This window comes from Protopterus annectens, chromosome 10.part0, assembly GCF_019279795.1.
Source record: "Protopterus annectens isolate FY-2018-M chromosome 10.part0, PAN1.0, whole genome shotgun sequence".
Lineage (NCBI taxonomy): Eukaryota > Metazoa > Chordata > Ceratodontiformes > Protopteridae > Protopterus > Protopterus annectens.
In genome coordinates, this window is record NC_056744.1 from 319,035,676 (window position 1) to 319,057,492 (window position 21,817).

At 42.5% G+C, this 21,817-nt stretch overlaps 6 protein-coding genes across 6 annotated transcripts; 4 read left to right on the forward strand and 2 right to left on the reverse strand.

Annotated features, from left to right (window-relative positions):
* Positions 1–751: 751 nt before the first annotated feature.
* Positions 752–1,232, forward strand: LOC122813070 (histone H2A-like). Its single transcript, XM_044085193.1, has one exon. The coding sequence runs from the start codon at positions 798–800 to the stop codon at positions 1,185–1,187; it is 390 nt and encodes a 129-aa protein (XP_043941128.1). The 5' UTR covers positions 752–797; the 3' UTR covers positions 1,188–1,232.
* A 4,510-nt stretch (positions 1,233–5,742) lies between these two features.
* On the forward strand, positions 5,743–6,257 carry LOC122813074 (histone H2A-like). Its single transcript, XM_044085195.1, has one exon. The coding sequence runs from the start codon at positions 5,823–5,825 to the stop codon at positions 6,210–6,212; it is 390 nt and encodes a 129-aa protein (XP_043941130.1). The 5' UTR covers positions 5,743–5,822; the 3' UTR covers positions 6,213–6,257.
* Positions 6,258–7,273: 1,016 nt separating this feature from the next.
* Positions 7,274–7,667, reverse strand: LOC122813096 (histone H4). The gene has a single exon (XM_044085214.1). It carries the CDS (start codon positions 7,631–7,633, stop codon positions 7,322–7,324), a length of 312 nt encoding a protein of 103 aa, XP_043941149.1. The 5' UTR covers positions 7,634–7,667; the 3' UTR covers positions 7,274–7,321.
* A 5,941-nt stretch (positions 7,668–13,608) lies between these two features.
* LOC122813086 (histone H2B type 1-J) lies at positions 13,609–14,065 on the reverse strand. The gene has a single exon (XM_044085205.1). The coding sequence runs from the start codon at positions 14,028–14,030 to the stop codon at positions 13,653–13,655; it is 378 nt and encodes a 125-aa protein (XP_043941140.1). The 5' UTR covers positions 14,031–14,065; the 3' UTR covers positions 13,609–13,652.
* A 1,227-nt stretch (positions 14,066–15,292) lies between these two features.
* Positions 15,293–15,772, forward strand: LOC122813080 (histone H2A-like). The gene has a single exon (XM_044085200.1). The coding sequence runs from the start codon at positions 15,338–15,340 to the stop codon at positions 15,725–15,727; it is 390 nt and encodes a 129-aa protein (XP_043941135.1). The 5' UTR covers positions 15,293–15,337; the 3' UTR covers positions 15,728–15,772.
* A 4,358-nt stretch (positions 15,773–20,130) lies between these two features.
* On the forward strand, positions 20,131–20,648 carry LOC122813079 (histone H2A-like). Its single transcript, XM_044085199.1, has one exon. The coding sequence runs from the start codon at positions 20,214–20,216 to the stop codon at positions 20,601–20,603; it is 390 nt and encodes a 129-aa protein (XP_043941134.1). The 5' UTR covers positions 20,131–20,213; the 3' UTR covers positions 20,604–20,648.
* The last annotated feature ends 1,169 nt before the right edge of the window (positions 20,649–21,817 follow it).

A 21,817-nucleotide genomic window follows, 5' to 3' on the forward strand; every position in this document is an offset into this window, starting at 1 on the left:
TTTAAGCCTTTTTATTTTTAAAAAAATAAAATTTTTTTACCAGTTTTTCGCATAACATAGTGATCGCATGTTAAACTATATACACCTCAGTGTTATGTAGTATGTTTTTATTTTTAGCTCACGTTATTTGCCTGCACAAATATGCAATTCATAAAGAGCTTTTCCTGCCGGGTGTCCTCTGAAAAGAGTCTTTGCCCAGTCTGAGTTTCGCGATCATCAAAGGCTACTAGATAAGCGATTTGTTTTCTGTGTGTTTCTACTGGAATTATCAACCTGTCCTTTCTGCCTAGATAAATATATGAAGTACCCGTGTAAGGCATGACGCCACAGAATATAGTGGGACACTACTACCTGCGTGAACATACTAACTCATCATTTTAGCGATCTGTGTAACTTTCAGTAGAAATGTTGCTAAAACAGAGACAGATTCGTTTTAAGATTTGTATCGGATCTTTCCTCCCCGATTCAGACGAACTTTATTTCTACCCCTTTTTCCGGAAATAGTAATTTAGAGAACTCCTTGGCGCCATTATTTGAAGCGGCCAATCAGAAACCTACAAGTCTTAAAGCACCAGAATCGTGACTATCAAGGTAATATTCAGTTGAACACACCCACAGAACAATTCAGAATTAATATGCAAATTTTAGAATCCACGACGTATCCAATGGGCTACAACTAAGTTGATAATTGTATCACCTAACCAATGGGAACACAGAGGTGGTGCCAAGGCAGAAGGGTATAAAAATAGCTACGCTGGGCCTGTGGAGTATAATATTTGGAGGTGTTATTCAACGCGATGTCTGGACGTGGTGGAAAGACTGGCGGCAAAGCCCGTGCAAAGGCTAAGACTCGTTCATCACGAGCTGGACTGCAGTTCCCGGTGGGTCGTGTCCATAGACTGCTCAGAAAGGGCAATTACGCTGAACGGGTCGGGGCTGGAGCACCTGTCTATTTGGCAGCCGTACTTGAATATCTAACTGCAGAAATTCTAGAGTTGGCTGGTAATGCAGCTCGAGATAATAAGAAAAATCGCATTATTCCTAGGCATCTGCAATTGGCTGTCCGAAATGACGAAGAGCTGAATAAATTGTTGGGAGGTGTCACTATTGCACAAGGTGGAGTGCTTCCCAATATCCAGTCAGTCCTGCTTCCTAAGAAAACGGAAAAACCCGCAAAATCAAAATAACGAAGAAGACTTCTCAAGACCCAAAGGCCCTTTTAAGGGCCATAACACCCTGCCTACAAAAGGTTCCGATTTCGTCATCCTAAGGTGATCTTGATGAAATGTATTGGCTGCATTCTGGTTTGCTGTCCCAGCACTTGATTTACTAGCCTTTTAATACAATTTACACCGCATGGCAGATTGGCCAATGCCCCTTTGACTATACTTTCCCTTAAAGTGCCAATACATAGCCATAAAGATTTTCTCGAGGATTGCTAGCCTTACGACCAAAGGGTCCGTTCAAACCTATAGCCTCGCTTCCCAAATGAATTGCTAAGTGATGCTCTACTGCTCTTTTATGGCATAGGTCGGAGTAAGCCCGTGTCCTCAGTCATCCCTGGCAAATACCCATGTACATTTGGCGACAGACAACACGATCGAATCACCTACAGATCTATTTTACACCATCGAGTAGCTGGCACGGTCACGGCATGCAGACTGCATGGCAGTGCCAGCTACTTGATGGTGTTCACGTTCTTTCTTAAGGGTACTGCGCGCCACAGTAGATGCTCGAAGCAGCTGGTCTGTACATTCGTCCCCTATAGGGCATCATGTAAAGTCTGTGCTGCCATGGGAGCTCTTACATCTAATAGAGCTACCACCAACTCAAGCAAACGGGGCCTCCGAGGAGTGCACCCCTCCCCCACACACACACAACCACATTAAAGATGCATTGCAGCGTCAGTAACTGGTCTCCCTGGTGTGGAAATAGAACTCACAGCTTTCTGATCCAAAGAGCCTTTGGGTTATCCGAAACAACGCATCGCTTTATTTGCACTACTATATTTAGTTTCTCCAAACAATATTGCAACACCTTTTAATATGTGCGAGGGGAAACGTGTGTATATACTTGGTTATATGGTGATTTAAAAAGGCATTTACCATCTCTTCATAACTGTTGCTAGCACGATTACGTATTTTTTTTTAACTGGTTCCTCCCAAAGAGCTTTACCAGTCTGCCAAAAGTGACACTCCGCAGGAGTGGACACACACACATTTTACGCCGCATTATATGTCTGTTCCACTATTACCATTTGCCTTTTGAAAGCTCTTTTTGCAGCAGCTCGTGAAAAGTCAACACGGAGACATCGGCCTCACTCTGGACTTTCTGCTCCTTTTTTAAACTGACCAATAGCACAGAGTTTGAAGAAAAATCAACCATAGCGCAAAGAAATTAGAACTTGTACTAGTCTCATGTCTGTATTGTATTATCGGTAAATTGAACAAACCATTTAACACAGCGCAGCTAGATAACGGACCAATAGCTCAGACGACTGTGCTTGTGCTATTGGTCAGTGAGCTGAGCAGTAGGAAACAATACCAGAAATTTTGACCAATGGCAAATGGAACTGAGCTATTGGTTCTTTTTTTGGCTCCGTTCTACTAGAAAAATGGATGAATGGGACCAGGAGCTGCAATACTGGTCATTTTTTCTAGCGGCACCTCACCATCGGTCCAGTCTGTACATTCTTGCTAGATAACTGCCAGCCATCAGAATCCTAAGTGCATGTCATCATTTAATTATTTCAGTACGCGGTGACTTGCCAGAAAAGCACATTTTTGAGAAACGCGCCAAAAATTATGAGGCAAAAATCTAAACGGTTTAGTATAACTCGTACATTCCCTTATTTTTTTTTTATATTTCCCGCTCAAGTTTTTTCTTTTGGGGACATTATTTATTCACCCTCACAGTCGACTGGTATTAAAGAATGATGATTGGTCGAAGGCACTTAACCGTGCAAACGGTTGGCTGAGTCACTGAATATTCTCATTGGCTTCCTATTACGCGCTCTGCTTTTCCATTGGTTTATTCGTCTGCCTTTGTCGTTGGTTTATTGGTTAGCAGTAGAGGGCCTTCTGTGGCGTGATTGGCGGTATTATAAACGGCAGTATTACTGATACTGCTACAGCAAGGCTTCCGATAACCGATTCTATAATCTTCCAAAAAAGCAAAGGTAATACGACAGGATGTGTTTTTAGGAAAAAATACAGAATGAAAAGGACAGGAGCCACGGATCACTTAATCATTGTACAACAGTTAGAGTTATACACGTCTGCTTCGGAATGCGTGTGTTGATTCGCTCGATCTTGTTCTGTCGACTTTTCACCTTAGCAGGACTAAGAAGAGTCGAGGCATCTGTCCCTAGCTCTATCAGTCCAGAACTATGCCGTTCTGCAGCACTGTTTCCACGATGTGTTTGTAGAATTCTAATCCAAAAAACGCCCGCAAGCATAGCTCTCAGAGAACCTTCCATCTCCAAAATAAGGAACACTAGCCCGTTTAACGTGGAACAAATGGGCAAAATGCGGAAGACATTCTAATGGCTTGCTAACAGCTTCAACTAGGAAGGTCATGGGATGGTTTACATACGTTCCTTTTACTTCTATATAAAAGATCTTTTAATGAATTATTATGATATTTACCATGAGTATCAGTTAAAAATGTTCTGATACTGAATGTGTGACTGAACCTTTCAGTGTGGAACTTTGAGAAACACGAACTTTTAAGACCGCAAATGAAGGTACATTCCTCATATGAGGTACGCTTGAGAATTATCCCCTCAAGCAACCAGCAAACCATTCTACAACAAAGCAGGGGAATGTTTTAGTTTTACAACAGGAAAGCATGATAATAATAAAAAAATGCATTCGTCTCTTTATAGATCATGTTCCCATTCGATTTTAGATCCCTGACTAGCTCCGAAATAAAATGTTTTCCTCGACACCTCCAGAAATGTGACCATGTCTGCAGAAGCACTTAACTTGCACCATCATGAAATGTTGACACCTTCAGCAGTTCTCCTTTTCTGCACCAGCACTTGACTGACACCCAAGTGAAACGTTTCACCCACGAACCTTTCAGTAGTATATCCGTGTTGCACAAGCAGTAAATTGACTCCATAATGAAATGTTTCCACAAAGACCCCCCTTTGGTAGTGTACCTATGCCTGCACCAGCACTTAACTGTCTCAAAAATGGAACATTTACCGAATGACCTCTTCATCTATTATTTTTTGCACACGCATTTGGCTGGCTCCAAAATGTTTTTTTTTTTTTTTCCCCAACTACATCGGTATATTGTTTCCTGCACAATCACTTAGATGCCAAAATGAAGCATTTCCCTCGAAGGCCTCTTCAGTTGTATATTCGTCTCTGACCCCGAATGAAACCTTTCTCCGCCGACCCCTGCAGTAGTTTCACACATCTGCACAAACGCTTCCCTGACCTGAGAATCCAACACAGCACTTCAGCAGTTTGCTCAAGTCTGCACGTCCAAGGGCTGGGATATACACACACTCCATGTAAAGAAAACTGTCCAAAGTTAAAAGCTACAAAAAAAAATGACATCGCGGTAGTACTCTTCAGAAAAAGCTAGGCACACTTCATATGTTATAAACGAGCGCCATTTTGAGGAAAAAGACTCTTGCAAGATTTTTAAATACTGTTCGTTTAAAGCCGGAGAACTGGTAGAATAGCACGGTCTGTGTTAACCTGCATTTTCTGCCGGATTTGACATCGGAATCCTAAGTGCATTTTTGAGAAACACACCAGAAATTATGAGGCAAAAATCTGAACAGTCTAGTATTACTCATACATTCCCTTAGTTTTTTACATCTCCCGCTCAAGTTTTTTTTTTTCTTTTGGGGACATTATTTCTTCACCCTCACCGTCGACTGATATTGCAGAATGATGATTGGTCGAAGGCACGAAACCGTGCACACGGTTGGCTGAGTCACTGAATATTCTCATTGGCTTCCTATTATGCGCTCTGCTTTTCCATTGGTTTATTCGTCTGCCTTTGTCGTTGGTTAACAGTAGAGGGCCTTCTGCGGCGTGATTGGCGGTATTATAAACGGCAGTATTACCGATAGTGTTACGGCAAGGCTTCCGATAACCGATTTTATAATTTTCCAAAGAAGCAGAGGCAATACGACAGGATTTGTTTTGGAAAAAAAAAAGTACTTACGTATTATCGCAACCACAGTTCAAACAGGAGAAATGGCTCTTTTCTATTGGTTGATTTGAAGTGTGTCACAAGTTATTCATACTGGCATTCCGTTAACTCAGCCGTTAGAATTCTCCTCTTTCGGCGGGAAACAGAATGGGTAAACAATCAGTTGTGTTCACGAAGAAGCTGTTTTAATTGTGTTGTCCCCGATTCTCATAAAAATGACCCTTTTGACAAATACGAGAGATCTGCAACTTTTCAGCCCCGTACAAAAATCTTCAGGTATAATTGCCTGCAAAATAGGCTGATGTACTTTCTCTACTGCCATCTCTCTAGAGTACTAAGTTGGGGCGCGGTATCGTAAATCACTGCTTAGCAAAGAAAATACCTCTCGAGCTGTGTATAACAATAACTTGGAAGAAAGGCAAAACAAGGGGACACATTGTCCAAATCAGGGTAATTAAATATTATTCCGATTAAGATGGTAGATCAAGACTTGCACTAACAATGCAAAAGTATGAAATAATGTCTGGCGATATCAACTCATCGTGATCCTGAGTAAGGAACAGAGGTGGTGCCAAGGCAGAAGGGTATAAAAATAGCTACGCTGGGCCTGTGGAGTATAATATTTGGAGGTGTTATTCAACGCGATGTCTGGACGTGGTGGAAAGACTGGCGGCAAAGCCCGTGCAAAGGCTAAGACTCGTTCATCACGAGCTGGACTGCAGTTCCCGGTGGGTCGTGTCCATAGACTGCTCAGAAAGGGCAATTACGCTGAACGGGTCGGGGCTGGAGCACCTGTCTATTTGGCAGCCGTACTTGAATATCTAACTGCAGAAATTCTAGAGTTGGCTGGTAATGCAGCTCGAGATAATAAGAAAAATCGCATTATTCCTAGGCATCTGCAATTGGCTGTCCGAAATGACGAAGAGCTGAATAAATTGTTGGGAGGTGTCACTATTGCACAAGGTGGAGTGCTTCCCAATATCCAGTCAGTCCTGCTTCCTAAGAAAACGGAAAAACCCGCAAAATCAAAATAACGAAGAAGACTTCTCAAGACCCAAAGGCCCTTTTAAGGGCCATAACACCCTGCCTACAAAAGGTTCCGATTTCGTCATCCTAAGGTGATCTTGATGAAATGTATTGGCTGCATTCTGGTTTGCTGTCCCAGCACTTGATTTACTAGCCTTTTTAATACAATTTACACCGCATGGCAGATTGGCCAATGCCCCTTTCAATACACTTTCCATTAAAGTCCCAATACATAGCGATAAAGATTTTCTCGAGGATGGCTAGCCTTGCGACCCACGGGGTCCGTTCAAACCTAGCCTCGCTTCCCAAATCAGTTGCTAAGTGATGCTCTAGTGCTGTTTTATGGTACAGGTCGGAGTAAGCCCGTGTCCCTCAATCATCCCTGGCGAATACCCATGTACATTTGGCGACAGACAACATGATCGAATCACCTACAGATCTATTTTACACCATCGAGTAGCTGGCACTGTCATGGCATGCAGAATGCATAGCAGTGCCAGCTACTTGATGGTGTTCATGTTCTTTCTTAAGGGTACTGCGCACCAGAGTAGATGCTCGAAGCAGCTGGTCTGTACATTCGTCCCCTATAGGGCATCATGTAAAATCTGTGCTGCCATGGGAGCTCTTACATCTAATAGAGCTACCACCAACTCAAGCAAATGGGGCCTCCGAGGAGTGCACCCCTCCGCCACACACGCAACCACATTTAAGATGCATTGCAGCAGTTGTCCTTTTCTGCACAAGCACTTGACTGAAACCAAAGTGAAACCTTTCAGTAGTATATCCATGTTTGCACAAGCAGTAAATGGACTCCATAATGAAATGTCCCCACAAAGACCCCATTCAGTAGTGGAATAGTCAGAAAAAGCTGGGCATATGATCAATCACATACAGACAGACCTATTTTACACCGTCGAGTAGCAATACAAAAAAAAGCGATACTGCAAAACACATGCACATAATGAATGCTATTTCAGTTGTGCTTCGGTAGTCAGGCTAATATAAATACTAAAAAGCATGCGGCACACACCTACAAGAAGCATAACCACAGATCTCCATGACAAAGTGCGGTGGCCCTTAAAAGGGCCTTTGGGTCAGTTTCTTAATTCCAAACACTTTAGCCTCCAAAACCGTAGAGAGTCCTGCCCTGGCGTTTTAGAGCATACACCACATCCATAGCTGTAACAGTCTTCCTCTTAGCGTGTTCAGTATAGGTAACAGCATCGCGGATGACATTCTCCAAAAACACCTTCAAAACACCACGGGTCTCCTCATAAATAAGCCCTGAAATACGCTTGACACCACCTCGACGAGCCAAGCGGCGAATAGCGGGCTTGGTAATACCTTGAATGTTATCGCGCAAAACCTTACGATGTCTTTTAGCACCACCTTTACCGAGGCCCTTTCCTCCTTTGCCACGACCAGACATGATTCTCCAAACTGAATGCAAACACAACTGATAAATTCAAGCTTCTCCCTCCATTTATAAGAAAGAAGCATCATGACGTCAATAGTCACACCTATCGGACCTGAGTGCGACCCATTAACACAAAGAAAACGACTCTCTAAGTGGGGAGTAAAAGTTGGAGGCTGCCCAAAGAATCGCAAAGTTCTATTGGTCGATTTGAAAAGTGTCACAAGTAATTCATCTAGGCATTTAGTTAATTCTGCTCTTCGAATTTTCCCTGTACAGTGGGAAAAAATCAGTAAGCATTCAGCTGCGTTCACGAAGAAGCTGTTTTAATTACACAGTCCCTGATTCTCATAAACTGACACTTTTGATAAGTACTAGATATCTGCAACTTTTGAGCCCCTTAAAACAATCTTCAGGTATAATTTCCTGTAAAAATAGACTAACGTACTTTCCCTAGAGTACTAAGCTGGGGGTGCATGTAATGCAAATCGCTGCTTAGCAAAGAAAATACCTCTCAAGCTGTGTATGACAAGAACTTGGAAGAAGGGCTGAAGTAAGGGGACAATCAGGGTAATTAAGTATTACTCAAATTAACTTTAAAACAATGGTAGAACATGGCTTGCACTAACAACCCAAAAGTACGAAACTATAATGCCTGGCATTATCAAGAGTTGAATAAACTGTTGGGAGGTGTCACTGTTGCACAAGGTGGAGTGCTTCCCAATATCCAGTCAGTCCTGCTTCCTAAGAAAACGGAAAAACCCGCAAAATCAAAATAACGAAGAAGACTTCTCAAGACCCAAAGGCCCTTTTAAGGGCCGTAACATCCTGCCTACAAAAGGTTCCGATTTCGTCATCCAAAGATAATCTCGATGAAATGTATTCACCGCATTCTAGTTTTCTGTCAGAGCACTTGATTTAATAGCCTTTTAAGATCATTTACACCACGTGGCAGATGCCCAGGGTTACCACCTGTCCCACTTTGCGAGGCACAGTCCCTCTTTGGGCAGTTGTGTCCTGCTAAAAGAGTGTAAAAATGGGAATTGTCCTGAGATTTTAGGACGAAATTAGTTCCTATATTTTATGCGATAGTTGCATAAAACAGTCCTTCTGTATCTGTAACACCTAAATGTTATAAGAAACAGAATAAGCAACTGAAATGCTACAAGAATAACCTTTTATTTAGGCAAAAAAAAAGGCAAGTTCTGTCTTTTGTACTGGCCGTGAGTATGTTTTGGCCTGCAAAATCTGATGTTTGTACCAAAAATGTCCCACTTTGGGCATTTGAAAAGGTGGCAACCCTACACATGCCCCTTTGACTATAGTTTTCCTCAAAGTGCGATTACATAGCAGTAAAAATTTCCTAGAGGATTGCTAGCCTTACGACCAAAGAGTGCGTTCAAACCGAGCCTTGCTCCCCAAAATGAATTGCTAAGTGATGCTCTAGGGCTATTTTATGGTATAGGTCGGAGCAAGCCCGTGTCCTCAATCATCCCTGGCAAATACCCATGTACATTTGGCGACATTAGACAACATGATCAAATCATCTACAGACCTATTTTACACCATCGAGTAGCTAGCACTGCCATGGCATGCAGACAGCATGCCATGGCGGTGCTAGCTACTCGATGGTGTTCATGTTCTTCCTTAACGGTACTGCGCACCACAGTAGATGCTCAAAGCAGTTGATCAATACATTCGTCCCCTATAGGGCATCATGTAAAGTCTGAGCTGCCATTAAAGCCCTTACATCTTATTGAGTTACCACCAACAAAAGCAAATGGGGCCTCCGGGGAGTGCGCACCCCCCACACACAGCCACATTTAAGAGGCATTGCAGTGTCAGTAACCGGTCTCCCTGGTGTGGAAATAGAACTCACAGCCTTCTGACCCAGAGAGCCTTTGGGTTATCAGAAACAACGCATCGCTTTATCTGCACTACTACATTTAGTTTCAACAAACATGCCTCTTGTCCAAACAATATTGCAACACCTTTTAACATGTGCAAGGGAAAACGTGTGTATATACTCGGTTATGTGGTGAATTTAAAAAGGCATTTCCAATCTCTTCATAACTGTTGCTAGCACGAATATGTATTTATTTTTTAACTGGTTCCTCCCAGAGAGCTTCACAAGGCCGCCAAAAGTGACACTCCGCAGGACAGGACACACACACACACACAGATTTTACACCGCATTATATGTTTGTTCCACTGTTACCATTTGCCCTTTGAAAGCTCTTTTTGGAGCAGCTCGTGAAAAGTCAACACGGAGACATCGGCCTCACGGTGGACTTTCTGCTCCTTTTTAAAACTGACCGATAGCACGGTGTTTGAAGAAAAATCAACCATAGCGCAATGAAATTAGAACTTGCACTAGTCTATTATGTCTGTATTGTTTTATCGGTAAATTGAACAAACCATTTAACACAGCGCAGCTAGATACGGACCAATAGCTTAGGCGACTGTGCTAATGGTCTGATTTCCTAGCTTTAATGTGCTATTGGTCAGTGAGCTGAGCAGTAGGAAACAATACCAGAAATGTTGGCCAATGGCACATGGAACTGAGCTATTGGTGCTTTTTTTTCTACTGGAAACATGGACGGATGGCACCAGGAGCTGCACTTCTGGTCAATTTTTCTAGCGGCACCTCACTATCGGTCCTGTCTGTGCATTCAGGTAGCCATCGGAATCCTAAGTGCATGTCATCATTTATTTATTTCAATACTCGGTGACTTGCCAGAAAAGGACATTTTTCAGAAACACACCAAAAATTATGAGGCAAAAATCTGAACAGTCTAGTAGTACTCATACATTCCCTTATTTTTTTACATCTCTCGCTCGTGTTTTTTTTTTTTTTCTTTTGGGGACATTATTTCTTCACCCTCACCGTCGACTGGTATTACAGAACGACGATTGGTCGAAGGCACGAAGCCATGCACACGGATGGCTGAGTCACTGAATATTCTCATTGGCTTCCTATTGCGCGCTCTGCTATTCCATTGGTTTGTTTGTCTGCCTTTGTCATTGGTTAGCAGTAGAGGACCTTCTGTGGCGTGATTGGCTTGCAGTATTACAGATACTGTTGCAGCCAGGCTTCCGATAACCGACTTTATACATTTCCAAAAAAGGAAATACGACAGGATTTCTTTTTGGGAAAAAAAAATACAGGATGAAAAGGAGAGGAGCTACAGATCACTTAATCATTGTACAATAGTTAGAGGTAGACACTTCTGCTTTGGAATAAATAATATAACGCGGAACACATTCTAATGGCTTACTACCAGCTTCAACTTGGAAGGTCATGGGATGGTTTACATACGCTCCTTTTACTTATACAACAGATCTTCTAATGAATTATATTGATATTTACCCTGCATATCAGTTAAAAATGTCCTAATACTGAATGTGTGACATAACCTTTCAATGCGGAACTTTCGGGAACACGATTTAAGACCGCAAATGAAGGTGCATTCCTCATGTGAGGTACGCTTGAGAAGTAGCCCTCAAGCAACCGGCAAAGCATTCTACAACAAAGCATGGGAATGTTTTAGGTTTACATGAGGAAAGCCAAATAAAAAAAACGCCTTCGTCTCTTTCTGGATCATATTCCCATTCGATTTTAGATCCCTGACTAGCTCCAAAAAATGTTTTCCGCCTCAGCAGCCCCTCCAGAAGTGTGACCGTGTCTGCAGAAGCACTTAACTTGCACCATCATGAAATGTTTCACCTAAAAGACACCTTCAGCAGTTGTCCTTTTCTGCACAAGCACTTGACTGACACCAAAGTGAAACGTTTCACCCACGAACCTTTCAGTAGTATATCCGTGTTGCACAAGCAGTAAATTGACTCCATAATGAAATGTTTACACGAAGACCCCCCTTGGTAACGTACCTATGCCTGCACCAGCACTTAACTGTCTCAAAAATGGAACATTTACCGAATGACCTCTTCATCTATTATTTTTTGCACATGCATTTGACTGACTCCAAAATTATTTTTTCCCAACTACATCGGTATGTTGTTTCCTGCACAATCACTTCGATGCCAGAATGAAGCATTTCCCTCGAAGGCCTCTTCAGTTGTATATTCGTCTCTGACCCGAAATGAAACCTTTCTCCGCCGACCCCTGCAGTAGTTTCACACATCTGCACAAACACTTGCCTGACCTGAGAATCCAACACTACCACTTCAGCAGTTTGCTCGAGTCTGTACATCCAAGGGCTGGGATATACACATACTCCATGTAAAGAAAACTGTCCAAAGTTAAAAGCTACAAAAAAAAATGACATCGCGGTAGTACTCTTCAGAAAAAGCTAGGCGCACTTCATATATTATAAACGAGCGCCATTTTGAGGAAAAAGACTGTTGCAAGATTTTTAAATACTGCTCTTTTAAAGCCGGAGAACAGCACGGTCTGTGTTAACCTGCATTTTCTGCCGGATTTGACATCGGAATCCTAAGTGCATTTTTGAGAAACACACCAGAAATTATGAGGCAGAAATCTGAACAGTCTAGTATTACTCATACATTCCCTTAGTTTTTTACATCTCCCGCTCAAGTTTTTTTTTTTCTTTTGGGGACATTATTTCTTCACCCTCACCGTCGACTGGTATTGCAGAATGATGATTGGTCGAAGGCACGAAACCGTGCACACGGTTGGCTGAGTCACTGAATATTCTCATTGGCTTCCTATTATGCGCTCTGCTTTTCTATTGGTTTATTCGTCTGCCTTTGTCGTTGGTTAACAGTAGAGGGCCTTCTGCGGCGTGATTGGCGGTATTATAAACGGCAGTATTACCGATAGTGTTACGGCAAGGCTTCCGATAACCGATTTTATAATTTTCCAAAGAAGCAGAGGCAATACGACAGGATTTGTTTTGGGAAAAAAAAAGTACTTACGTATTATCGCAACCACAGTTCAGACAGGAGAAATGGCTCTTTTCTATTGGTTGATTTGAAGTGTGTCACAAGTTATTCATACTGGCATTCCGTTAACTCAGCCGTTAGAATTCTCCTCTTTCGGCGGGAAACAGAATGGGTAAACAATCAGTTGTGTTCACGAAGAAGCTGTTTTAATTGTGTTGTCCCCGATTCTCATAAAAATGACCCTTTTGACAAATACGAGAGATCTGCAACTTTTGAGCCCCGTACAAAAATCTTCAGGTATAATTGCCTGCAAAATAGGCTGATGTACTTTCTCTACTGCCATCTCTCTAGAGTACTAAGTTGGGGGCGCGGTATCGTAAATCACTGCTTAGCAAAGAAAATACCTCTCGAGCTGTGTATAACAATAACTTGGAAGAAAGGCAAAACAAGGGGACACATTGTCCAAATCAGGGTAATTAAATATTATTCCGATTAAGATGGTAGATCAAGACTTGCACTAACAATGCAAAAGTATGAAATAATGTCTGGCGATATCAACTCATCGTGATCCTGAGTAACTTACCGGATACGGGAAGAAAGTTGTAGAGGCAGCGTAAATATACATACAAGAGGCAGTATGAGGGAAAGTCGAGAGCTATGCTTAAGGATTGGTTTTGTCCTTGTTGACCATGGTAGTTCGATGGGTCAAAGTGCTGGCGGAAGATGGACGATGCATCTTCAGTGGTTATTCAGTACTGAAATTCTTGAGATGGCCAGTTGCATGGGACAAGGTGGTAAACATTAAACAGGTTCCACAGCTGTACCACGTTTGATCACCAATCCCCTACACCCGTGGCTCAATAAACTATTTATTCCATTACAGAAGAAATACAGCGTTTACACACCGATGCCGATGGGTGGGGGGTTACGTTCTAGTACAAAATGTGCGAACCGGCAATTGAGAGTCGGTGTTTTATGTGTTTGAAATTCAGTTCCGTAGACTGATTTTAGAGTCGAGAAATTTGATACTGTAAACCTGGTCTTAATGAGCAATTTCGTACTTTCTAGACTACAAGCAAACATAAAAAGACTGTTACTATAGTACAGCTCTTATGCAGAAAAGGTGTTGGCCCTTAAAAGGGCCTTTGGGTGTCAGGAAGGAAGACTCTTACTTGGCACTTGTATACTTGGTGACGGCTTTGGTGCCCTCGGACACGGCATGTTTAGCCAGCTCACCAGGCAACAAAAGCCGCACCGCTGTCTGAATCTCCCGCGAACTGATGGTCGAGCGCTTGTTGTAGTGAGCTAATCGAGAAGCTTCTCCAGCAATCCGCTCAAAAATATCATTCACAAAAGAATTCATGATGTTCATGGCTTTAGAAGATATCCCAGTATCAGGATGAACCTGCTTCAAAACCTTGTATACGTAAATAGAATAGCTTTCTTTACGACTCCTACGGCGCTTCTTTCCATCTTTCTTAGCCGGTTTCTTCACGACCTTCTTTGAACCCTTTTTAGGGGCAGCGGGTTTTGCTGGTTCTGGCATCTTCGATAAAAGTTGTTTTAAAAAACTTTGGACGTTCTTGACAGAGCTGGAATATATGCATTCCGCTAAACTCCGCCCTCTGGGTTTCACCCATTGGGAACATGTGCAAAATAGCAGTTAAATAGCCCGAGTTCATTGGCCGGTTTTACTCAGCCAAGCACAAATCAGTAAACGGTACTGATTTTTTTTTTTTTGTATAGCATCTTGTCCGCTAAATAAACTCTCATTGAAAACATTTCTCAGCAAAACAGTCCTTTACTTGTAACCCTCCGATTACTAATTCTTAGCCTATCACTTTAAAAAAGAAAAAAAACATGAAATCATATCTCTCAACTAAACAAGCCTGTCCTCGTACCGTCAGCATTACCAAGTTCCCCGTTTATACTCCCAAATCAAGTAACCTAAATCCTCATATTTTCTGTCTTGCTTCACTGTCTGGGTGAATGTTTAGAGAAAATATGCATATTCCTCGTCTGTGATCTGTGCATCGAACTGTAAAATAATGCTGAACGTTCTTTAGATATCTGCTGTTTTAGCCTATGTAAATACAGTACAGCTCGCATAACATAGTGATCGCATGTTAAACTATATACACCTCAGTGTTATGTAGTATGTTTTTATTTTTAGCTCACGTTATTTGCCTGCACAAATATGCAATTCATAAAGAGCTTTTCCTGCCGGGTGTCCTCTGAAAAGAGTCTTTGCCCAGTCTGAGTTTCGCGATCATCAAAGGCTACTAGATAAGCGATTTGTTTTCTGTGTGTTTCTACTGGAATTATCAACCTGTCCTTTCTGCCTAGATAAATATATGAAGTACCCGTGTAAGGCATGACGCCACAGAATATAGTGGGACACTACTACCTGCGTGAACATACTAACTCATCATTTTAGCGATCTGTGTAACTTTCAGTAGAAATGTTGCTAAAACAGAGACAGATTCGTTTTAAGATTTGTATCGGATCTTTCCTCCCCGATTCAGACGAACTTTATTTCTACCCCTTTTTCCGGAAATAGTAATTTAGAGAACTCCTTGGCGCCATTATTTGAAGCGGCCAATCAGAAACCTACAAGTCTTAAAGCACCAGAATCGTGACTATCAAGGTAATATTCAGTTGAACACACCCACAGAACAATTCAGAATTAATATGCAAATTTTAGAATCCACGACGTATCCAATGGGCTACAACTAAGTTGATAATTGTATCACCTAACCAATGGGAACACAGAGGTGGTGCCAAGGCAGAAGGGTATAAAAATAGCTACGCTGGGCCTGTGGAGTATAATATTTGGAGGTGTTATTCAACGCGATGTCTGGACGTGGTGGAAAGACTGGCGGCAAAGCCCGTGCAAAGGCTAAGACTCGTTCATCACGAGCTGGACTGCAGTTCCCGGTGGGTCGTGTCCATAGACTGCTCAGAAAGGGCAATTACGCTGAACGGGTCGGGGCTGGAGCACCTGTCTATTTGGCAGCCGTACTTGAATATCTAACTGCAGAAATTCTAGAGTTGGCTGGTAATGCAGCTCGAGATAATAAGAAAAATCGCATTATTCCTAGGCATCTGCAATTGGCTGTCCGAAATGACGAAGAGCTGAATAAATTGTTGGGAGGTGTCACTATTGCACAAGGTGGAGTGCTTCCCAATATCCAGTCAGTCCTGCTTCCTAAGAAAACGGAAAAACCCGCAAAATCAAAATAACGAAGAAGACTTCTCAAGACCCAAAGGCCCTTTTAAGGGCCGTAACATCCTGCCTACAAAAGGTTCCGATTTCGTCATCCAAAGATAATCTCGATGAAATGTATTCACCGCATTCTAGTTTTCTGTCAGAGCACTTGATTTAATAGCCTTTTAAGATCATTTACACCACGTGGCAGATGCCCATTGTACCAAAAATGTCCACTTTTGGCATTTGAAAAGGTGGCAACCCCTACATGCCCCTTTGACTATAGTTTTCCTCAAAGTGCGATTACATAGCAGTAAAAATTTCCTAGAGGATTGCTAGCCTTACGACCAAAGAGTGCGTTCAAACCTATAGCCTTGCTCCCCAAAATGAATTGCTAAGTGATGCTCTAGGGCTATTTTATGGTATAGGTCGGAGCAAGCCCGTGTCCTCAATCATCCCTGGCAAATACCCATGTACATTTGGCGACATTAGACAACATGATCAAATCATCTACAGAGCTATTTTACACCACCGAGTTGCTGGCACTGCCAAGGCATGCAGACTGCATGCCAAGGCGGTGCAAGCGACTCGATGGTGTTCATGTTCTTCCTTAACGGTACTGCGCACCACAGTAGATGCTCAAAGCAGTTGATCAATACATTCGTCCCCTATAGGGCATCATGTAAAGTCTGAGCTGCCATTAAAGCCCTTACATCTTATTGAGTTACCACCAACAAAAGCAAATGGGGCCTCCGCGGAGTGCGCACCCCCCACACACAGCCACATTTAAGAGGCATTGCAGTGTCAGTAACTGGTCTCCCTGGTGTGGAAATAGAACTCACAGCCTTCTGACCCAGAGAGCCTTTGGGTTATCAGAAACAACGCATCGCTTTATCTGCACTACTACATTTAGTTTCAACAAACATGCCTCTTGTCCAAACAATATTGCAACACCTTTTAACATGTGCAAGGGAAAACGTGTGTATATACTCGGTTATGTGGTGAATTTAAAAAGGCATTTCCAATCTCTTCATAACTGTTGCTAGCACGAATATGTATTTATTTTTTAACTGGTTCCTCCCAGAGAGCTTCACAAGGCCGCCAAAAGTGACACTCCGCAGGACAGGACACACACACACACACAGATTTTACACCGCATTATATGTTTGTTCCACTGTTACCATTTGCCCTTTGAAAGCTCTTTTTGGAGCAGCTCGTGAAAAGTCAACACGGAGACATCGGCCTCACGGTGGACTTTCTGCTCCTTTTTAAAACTGACCGATAGCACGGTGTTTGAAGAAAAATCAACCATAGCGCAATGAAATTAGAACTTGCACTAGTCTATTATGTCTGTATTGTTTTATCGGTAAATTGAACAAACCATTTAACACAGCGCAGCTAGATACGGACCAATAGCTTAGGCGACTGTGCTAATGGTCTGATTTCCTAGCTTTAATGTGCTATTGGTCAGTGAGCTGAGCAGTAGGAAACAATACCAGAAATGTTGGCCAATGGCACATGGAACTGAGCTATTGGTGCTTTTTTTTCTACTGGAAACATGGACGGATGGCACCAGGAGCTGCACTTCTGGTCAATTTTTCTAGCGGCACCTCACTATCGGTCCTGTCTGTGCATTCTTGCTAGGTAACTGCCATCGGAATCCTAAGTGCATGTCATCATTTATTTATTTCAATACTCGGTGACTTGCCAGAAAAGGACATTTTTCAGAAACACACCAAAAATTATGAGGCAAAAATCTGAACAGTCTAGTAGTACTCATACATTCCCTTATTTTTTTACATCTCTCGCTCATGTTTTTTTTTTTTCTTTTGGGGACATTATTTCTTCACCCTCACCGTCGACTGGCATTACAGAACGACGATTGGTCGAAGGCACGAAGCCATGCACACGGTTGGCTGAGTCACTGAATATTCTCATTGGCTTCCTATTGCGCGCTCTGCTATTCCATTGGTTTGTTTGTCTGCCTTTGTCATTGGTTAGCAGTAGAGGACCTTCTGTGGCGTGATTGGCGGTATTATAACCTGCAGTATTACAGATACTGTTGCAGCCAGGCTTCCGATAACCGACTTTATACATTTCCAAAAAAGGAAATACGACAGGATTTCTTTTTGGGAAAAAAAAATACAGAATGAAAAGGAGAGGAGCTACAGATCACTTAATCATTGTACAATAGTTAGAGTTAGACACTTCTGCTTTGGAATAAATAATATAACGCGGAACACATTCTAATGGCTTACTACCAGCTTCAACTTGGAAGGTCATGGGATGGTTTACATACGCTCCTTTTACTTATACAACAGATCTTCTAATGAATTATATTGATATTTACCCTGCATATCAGTTAAAAATGTCCTAATACTGAATGTGTGACATAACCTTTCAATGCGGAACTTTCGGGAACACGATTTAAGACCGCAAATGAAGGTGCATTCCTCATGTGAGGTACGCTTGAGAAGTAGCCCTCAAGCAACCGGCAAAGCATTCTACAACAAAGCATGGGAATGTTTTAGGTTTACATGAGGAAAGCATGATAATAAAAAAAACGCCTTCGTCTCTTTCTGGATCATATTCCCATTCGATTTTAGATCCCTGACTAGCTCCAAAAAATGTTTTCCGCCTCAGCAGCCCCTCCAGAAGTGTGACCGTGTCTGCAGAAGCACTTAACTTGCACCATCATGAAATGTTTCACCTAAAAGACACCTTCAGCAGTTGTCCTTTTCTGCACAAGCACTTGACTGACACCAAAGTGAAACGTTTCACCCACGAACCTTTCAGTAGTATATCCGTGTTGCACAAGCAGTAAATTGACTCCATAATGAAATGTTTACACGAAGACCCCCCTTGGTAACGTACCTATGCCTGCACCAGCACTTAACTGTCTCAAAAATGGAACATTTACCGAATGACCTCTTCATCTATTATTTTTTGCACATGCATTTGACTGACTCCAAAATTATTTTTTCCCAACTACATCGGTATGTTGTTTCCTGCACAATCACTTCGATGCCAGAATGAAGCATTTCCCTCGAAGGCCTCTTCAGTTGTATATTCGTCTCTGACCCGAAATGAAACCTTTCTCCGCCGACCCCTGCAGTAGTTTCACACATCTGCACAAACACTTGCCTGACCTGAGAATCCAACACTACCACTTCAGCAGTTTGCTCGAGTCTGTACATCCAAGGGCTGGGATATACACATACTCCATGTAAAGAAAACTGTCCAAAGTTAAAAGCTACAAAAAAAAAAATGACATCGCGGTAGTACTCTTCAGAAAAAGCTAGGCGCACTTCATATATTATAAACGAGCGCCATTTTGAGGAAAAAGACTGTTGCAAGATTTTTAAATACTGCTCTTTTAAAGCCGGAGAACTGGTAGAATAGCACGGTCTGTGTTAACCTGCATTTTCTGCCGGATTTGACATCGGAATCCTAAGTGCATTTTTGAGAAACACACCAGAAATTATGAGGCAGAAATCTGAACAGTCTAGTATTACTCATACATTCCCTTATTTTTTACATCTCCGCTCAAGTTTTTTTTTTTTTGGGGACATTATTTCTTCACCCTCACCGTCGACTGGTATTGCAGAATGATGATTGGTCGAAGGCACGAAACCGTGCACACGGTTGGCTGAGTCACTGAATATTCTCATTGGCTTCCTATTATGCGCTCTGCTTTTCCATTGGTTTATTCGTCTGCCTTTGTCGTTGGTTAACAGTAGAGGGCCTTCTGCGGCGTGATTGGCGGTATTATAAACGGCAGTATTACCGATAGTGTTACGGCAAGGCTTCCGATAACCGATTTTATAATTTTCCAAAGAAGCAGAGGCAATACGACAGGATTTGTTTTGGGAAAAAAAAAGTACTTACGTATTATCGCAACCACAGTTCAGACAGGAGAAATGGCTCTTTTCTATTGGTTGATTTGAAGTGTGTCACAAGTTATTCATACTGGCATTCCGTTAACTCAGCCGTTAGAATTCTCCTCTTTCGGCGGGAAACAGAATGGGTAAACAATCAGTTGTGTTCACGAAGAAGCTGTTTTAATTGTGTTGTCCCCGATTCTCATAAAAATGACCCTTTTGACAAATACGAGAGATCTGCAACTTTTCAGCCCCGTACAAAAATCTTCAGGTATAATTGCCTGCAAAATAGGCTGATGTACTTTCTCTACTGCCATCTCTCTAGAGTACTAAGTTGGGGGCGCGGTATCGTAAATCACTGCTTAGCAAAGAAAATACCTCTCGAGCTGTGTATAACAATAACTTGGAAGAAAGGCAAAACAAGGGGACACATTGTCCAAATCAGGGTAATTAAATATTATTCCGATTAAGATGGTAGATCAAGACTTGCACTAACAATGCAAAAGTATGAAATAATGTCTGGCGATATCAACTCATCGTGATCCTGAGTAAGGAACAGAGGTGGTGCCAAGGCAGAAGGGTATAAAAATAGCTACGCTGGGCCTGTGGAGTATAATATTTGGAGGTGTTATTCAACGCGATGTCTGGACGTGGTGGAAAGACTGGCGGCAAAGCCCGTGCAAAGGCTAAGACTCGTTCATCACGAGCTGGACTGCAGTTCCCGGTGGGTCGTGTCCATAGACTGCTCAGAAAGGGCAATTACGCTGAACGGGTCGGGGCTGGAGCACCTGTCTATTTGGCAGCCGTACTTGAATATCTAACTGCAGAAATTCTAGAGTTGGCTGGTAATGCAGCTCGAGATAATAAGAAAAATCGCATTATTCCTAGGCATCTGCAATTGGCTGTCCGAAATGACGAAGAGCTGAATAAATTGTTGGGAGGTGTCACTATTGCACAAGGTGGAGTGCTTCCCAATATCCAGTCAGTCCTGCTTCCTAAGAAAACGGAAAAACCCGCAAAATCAAAATAACGAAGAAGACTTCTCAAGACCCAAAGGCCCTTTTAAGGGCCATAACACCCTGCCTACAAAAGGTTCCGATTTCGTCATCCTAAGGTGATCTTGATGAAATGTATTGGCTGCATTCTGGTTTGCTGTCCCAGCACTTGATTTACTAGCCTTTTTAATACAATTTACACCGCATGGCAGATTGGCCAATGCCCCTTTCAATACACTTTCCATTAAAGTCCCAATACATAGCGATAAAGATTTTCTCGAGGATGGCTAGCCTTGCGACCCACGGGGTCCGTTCAAACCTAGCCTCGCTTCCCAAATCAGTTGCTAAGTGATGCTCTAGTGCTGTTTTATGGTACAGGTCGGAGTAAGCCCGTGTCCCTCAATCATCCCTGGCGAATACCCATGTACATTTGGCGACAGACAACATGATCGAATCACCTACAGATCTATTTTACACCATCGAGTAGCTGGCACTGTCATGGCATGCAGAATGCATAGCAGTGCCAGCTACTTGATGGTGTTCATGTTCTTTCTTAAGGGTACTGCGCACCAGAGTAGATGCTCGAAGCAGCTGGTCTGTACATTCGTCCCCTATAGGGCATCATGTAAAATCTGTGCTGCCATGGGAGCTCTTACATCTAATAGAGCTACCACCAACTCAAGCAAATGGGGCCTCCGAGGAGTGCACCCCTCCGCCACACACGCAACCACATTTAAGATGCATTGCAGCAGTTGTCCTTTTCTGCACAAGCACTTGACTGAAACCAAAGTGAAACCTTTCAGTAGTATATCCATGTTTGCACAAGCAGTAAATGGACTCCATAATGAAATGTCCCCACAAAGACCCCATTCAGTAGTGGAATAGTCAGAAAAAGCTGGGCATATGATCAATCACATACAGACAGACCTATTTTACACCGTCGAGTAGCAATACAAAAAAAAGCGATACTGCAAAACACATGCACATAATGAATGCTATTTCAGTTGTGCTTCGGTAGTCAGGCTAATATAAATACTAAAAGCATGCGGCACACACCTACAAGAAGCATAACCACAGATCTCCATGACAAAGTGCGGTGGCCCTTAAAAGGGCCTTTGGGTCAGTTTCTTAATTCCAAACACTTTAGCCTCCAAAACCGTAGAGAGTCCTGCCCTGGCGTTTTAGAGCATACACCACATCCATAGCTGTAACAGTCTTCCTCTTAGCGTGTTCAGTATAGGTAACAGCA

Bases quoted from the DNA above. Each gene is read 5' to 3' on its own strand.
- LOC122813070 (XM_044085193.1), top strand. From the start codon at position 798: ATGTCTGGACGTGGTGGAAAGACTGGCGGCAAAGCCCGTGCAAAGGCT.
- LOC122813074 (XM_044085195.1), top strand. From the start codon at position 5,823: ATGTCTGGACGTGGTGGAAAGACTGGCGGCAAAGCCCGTGCAAAGGCT.
- LOC122813096 (XM_044085214.1), bottom strand. From the start codon at position 7,633: ATGTCTGGTCGTGGCAAAGGAGGAAAGGGCCTCGGTAAAGGTGGTGCT.
- LOC122813086 (XM_044085205.1), bottom strand. From the start codon at position 14,030: ATGCCAGAACCAGCAAAACCCGCTGCCCCTAAAAAGGGTTCAAAGAAG.
- LOC122813080 (XM_044085200.1), top strand. From the start codon at position 15,338: ATGTCTGGACGTGGTGGAAAGACTGGCGGCAAAGCCCGTGCAAAGGCT.
- LOC122813079 (XM_044085199.1), top strand. From the start codon at position 20,214: ATGTCTGGACGTGGTGGAAAGACTGGCGGCAAAGCCCGTGCAAAGGCT.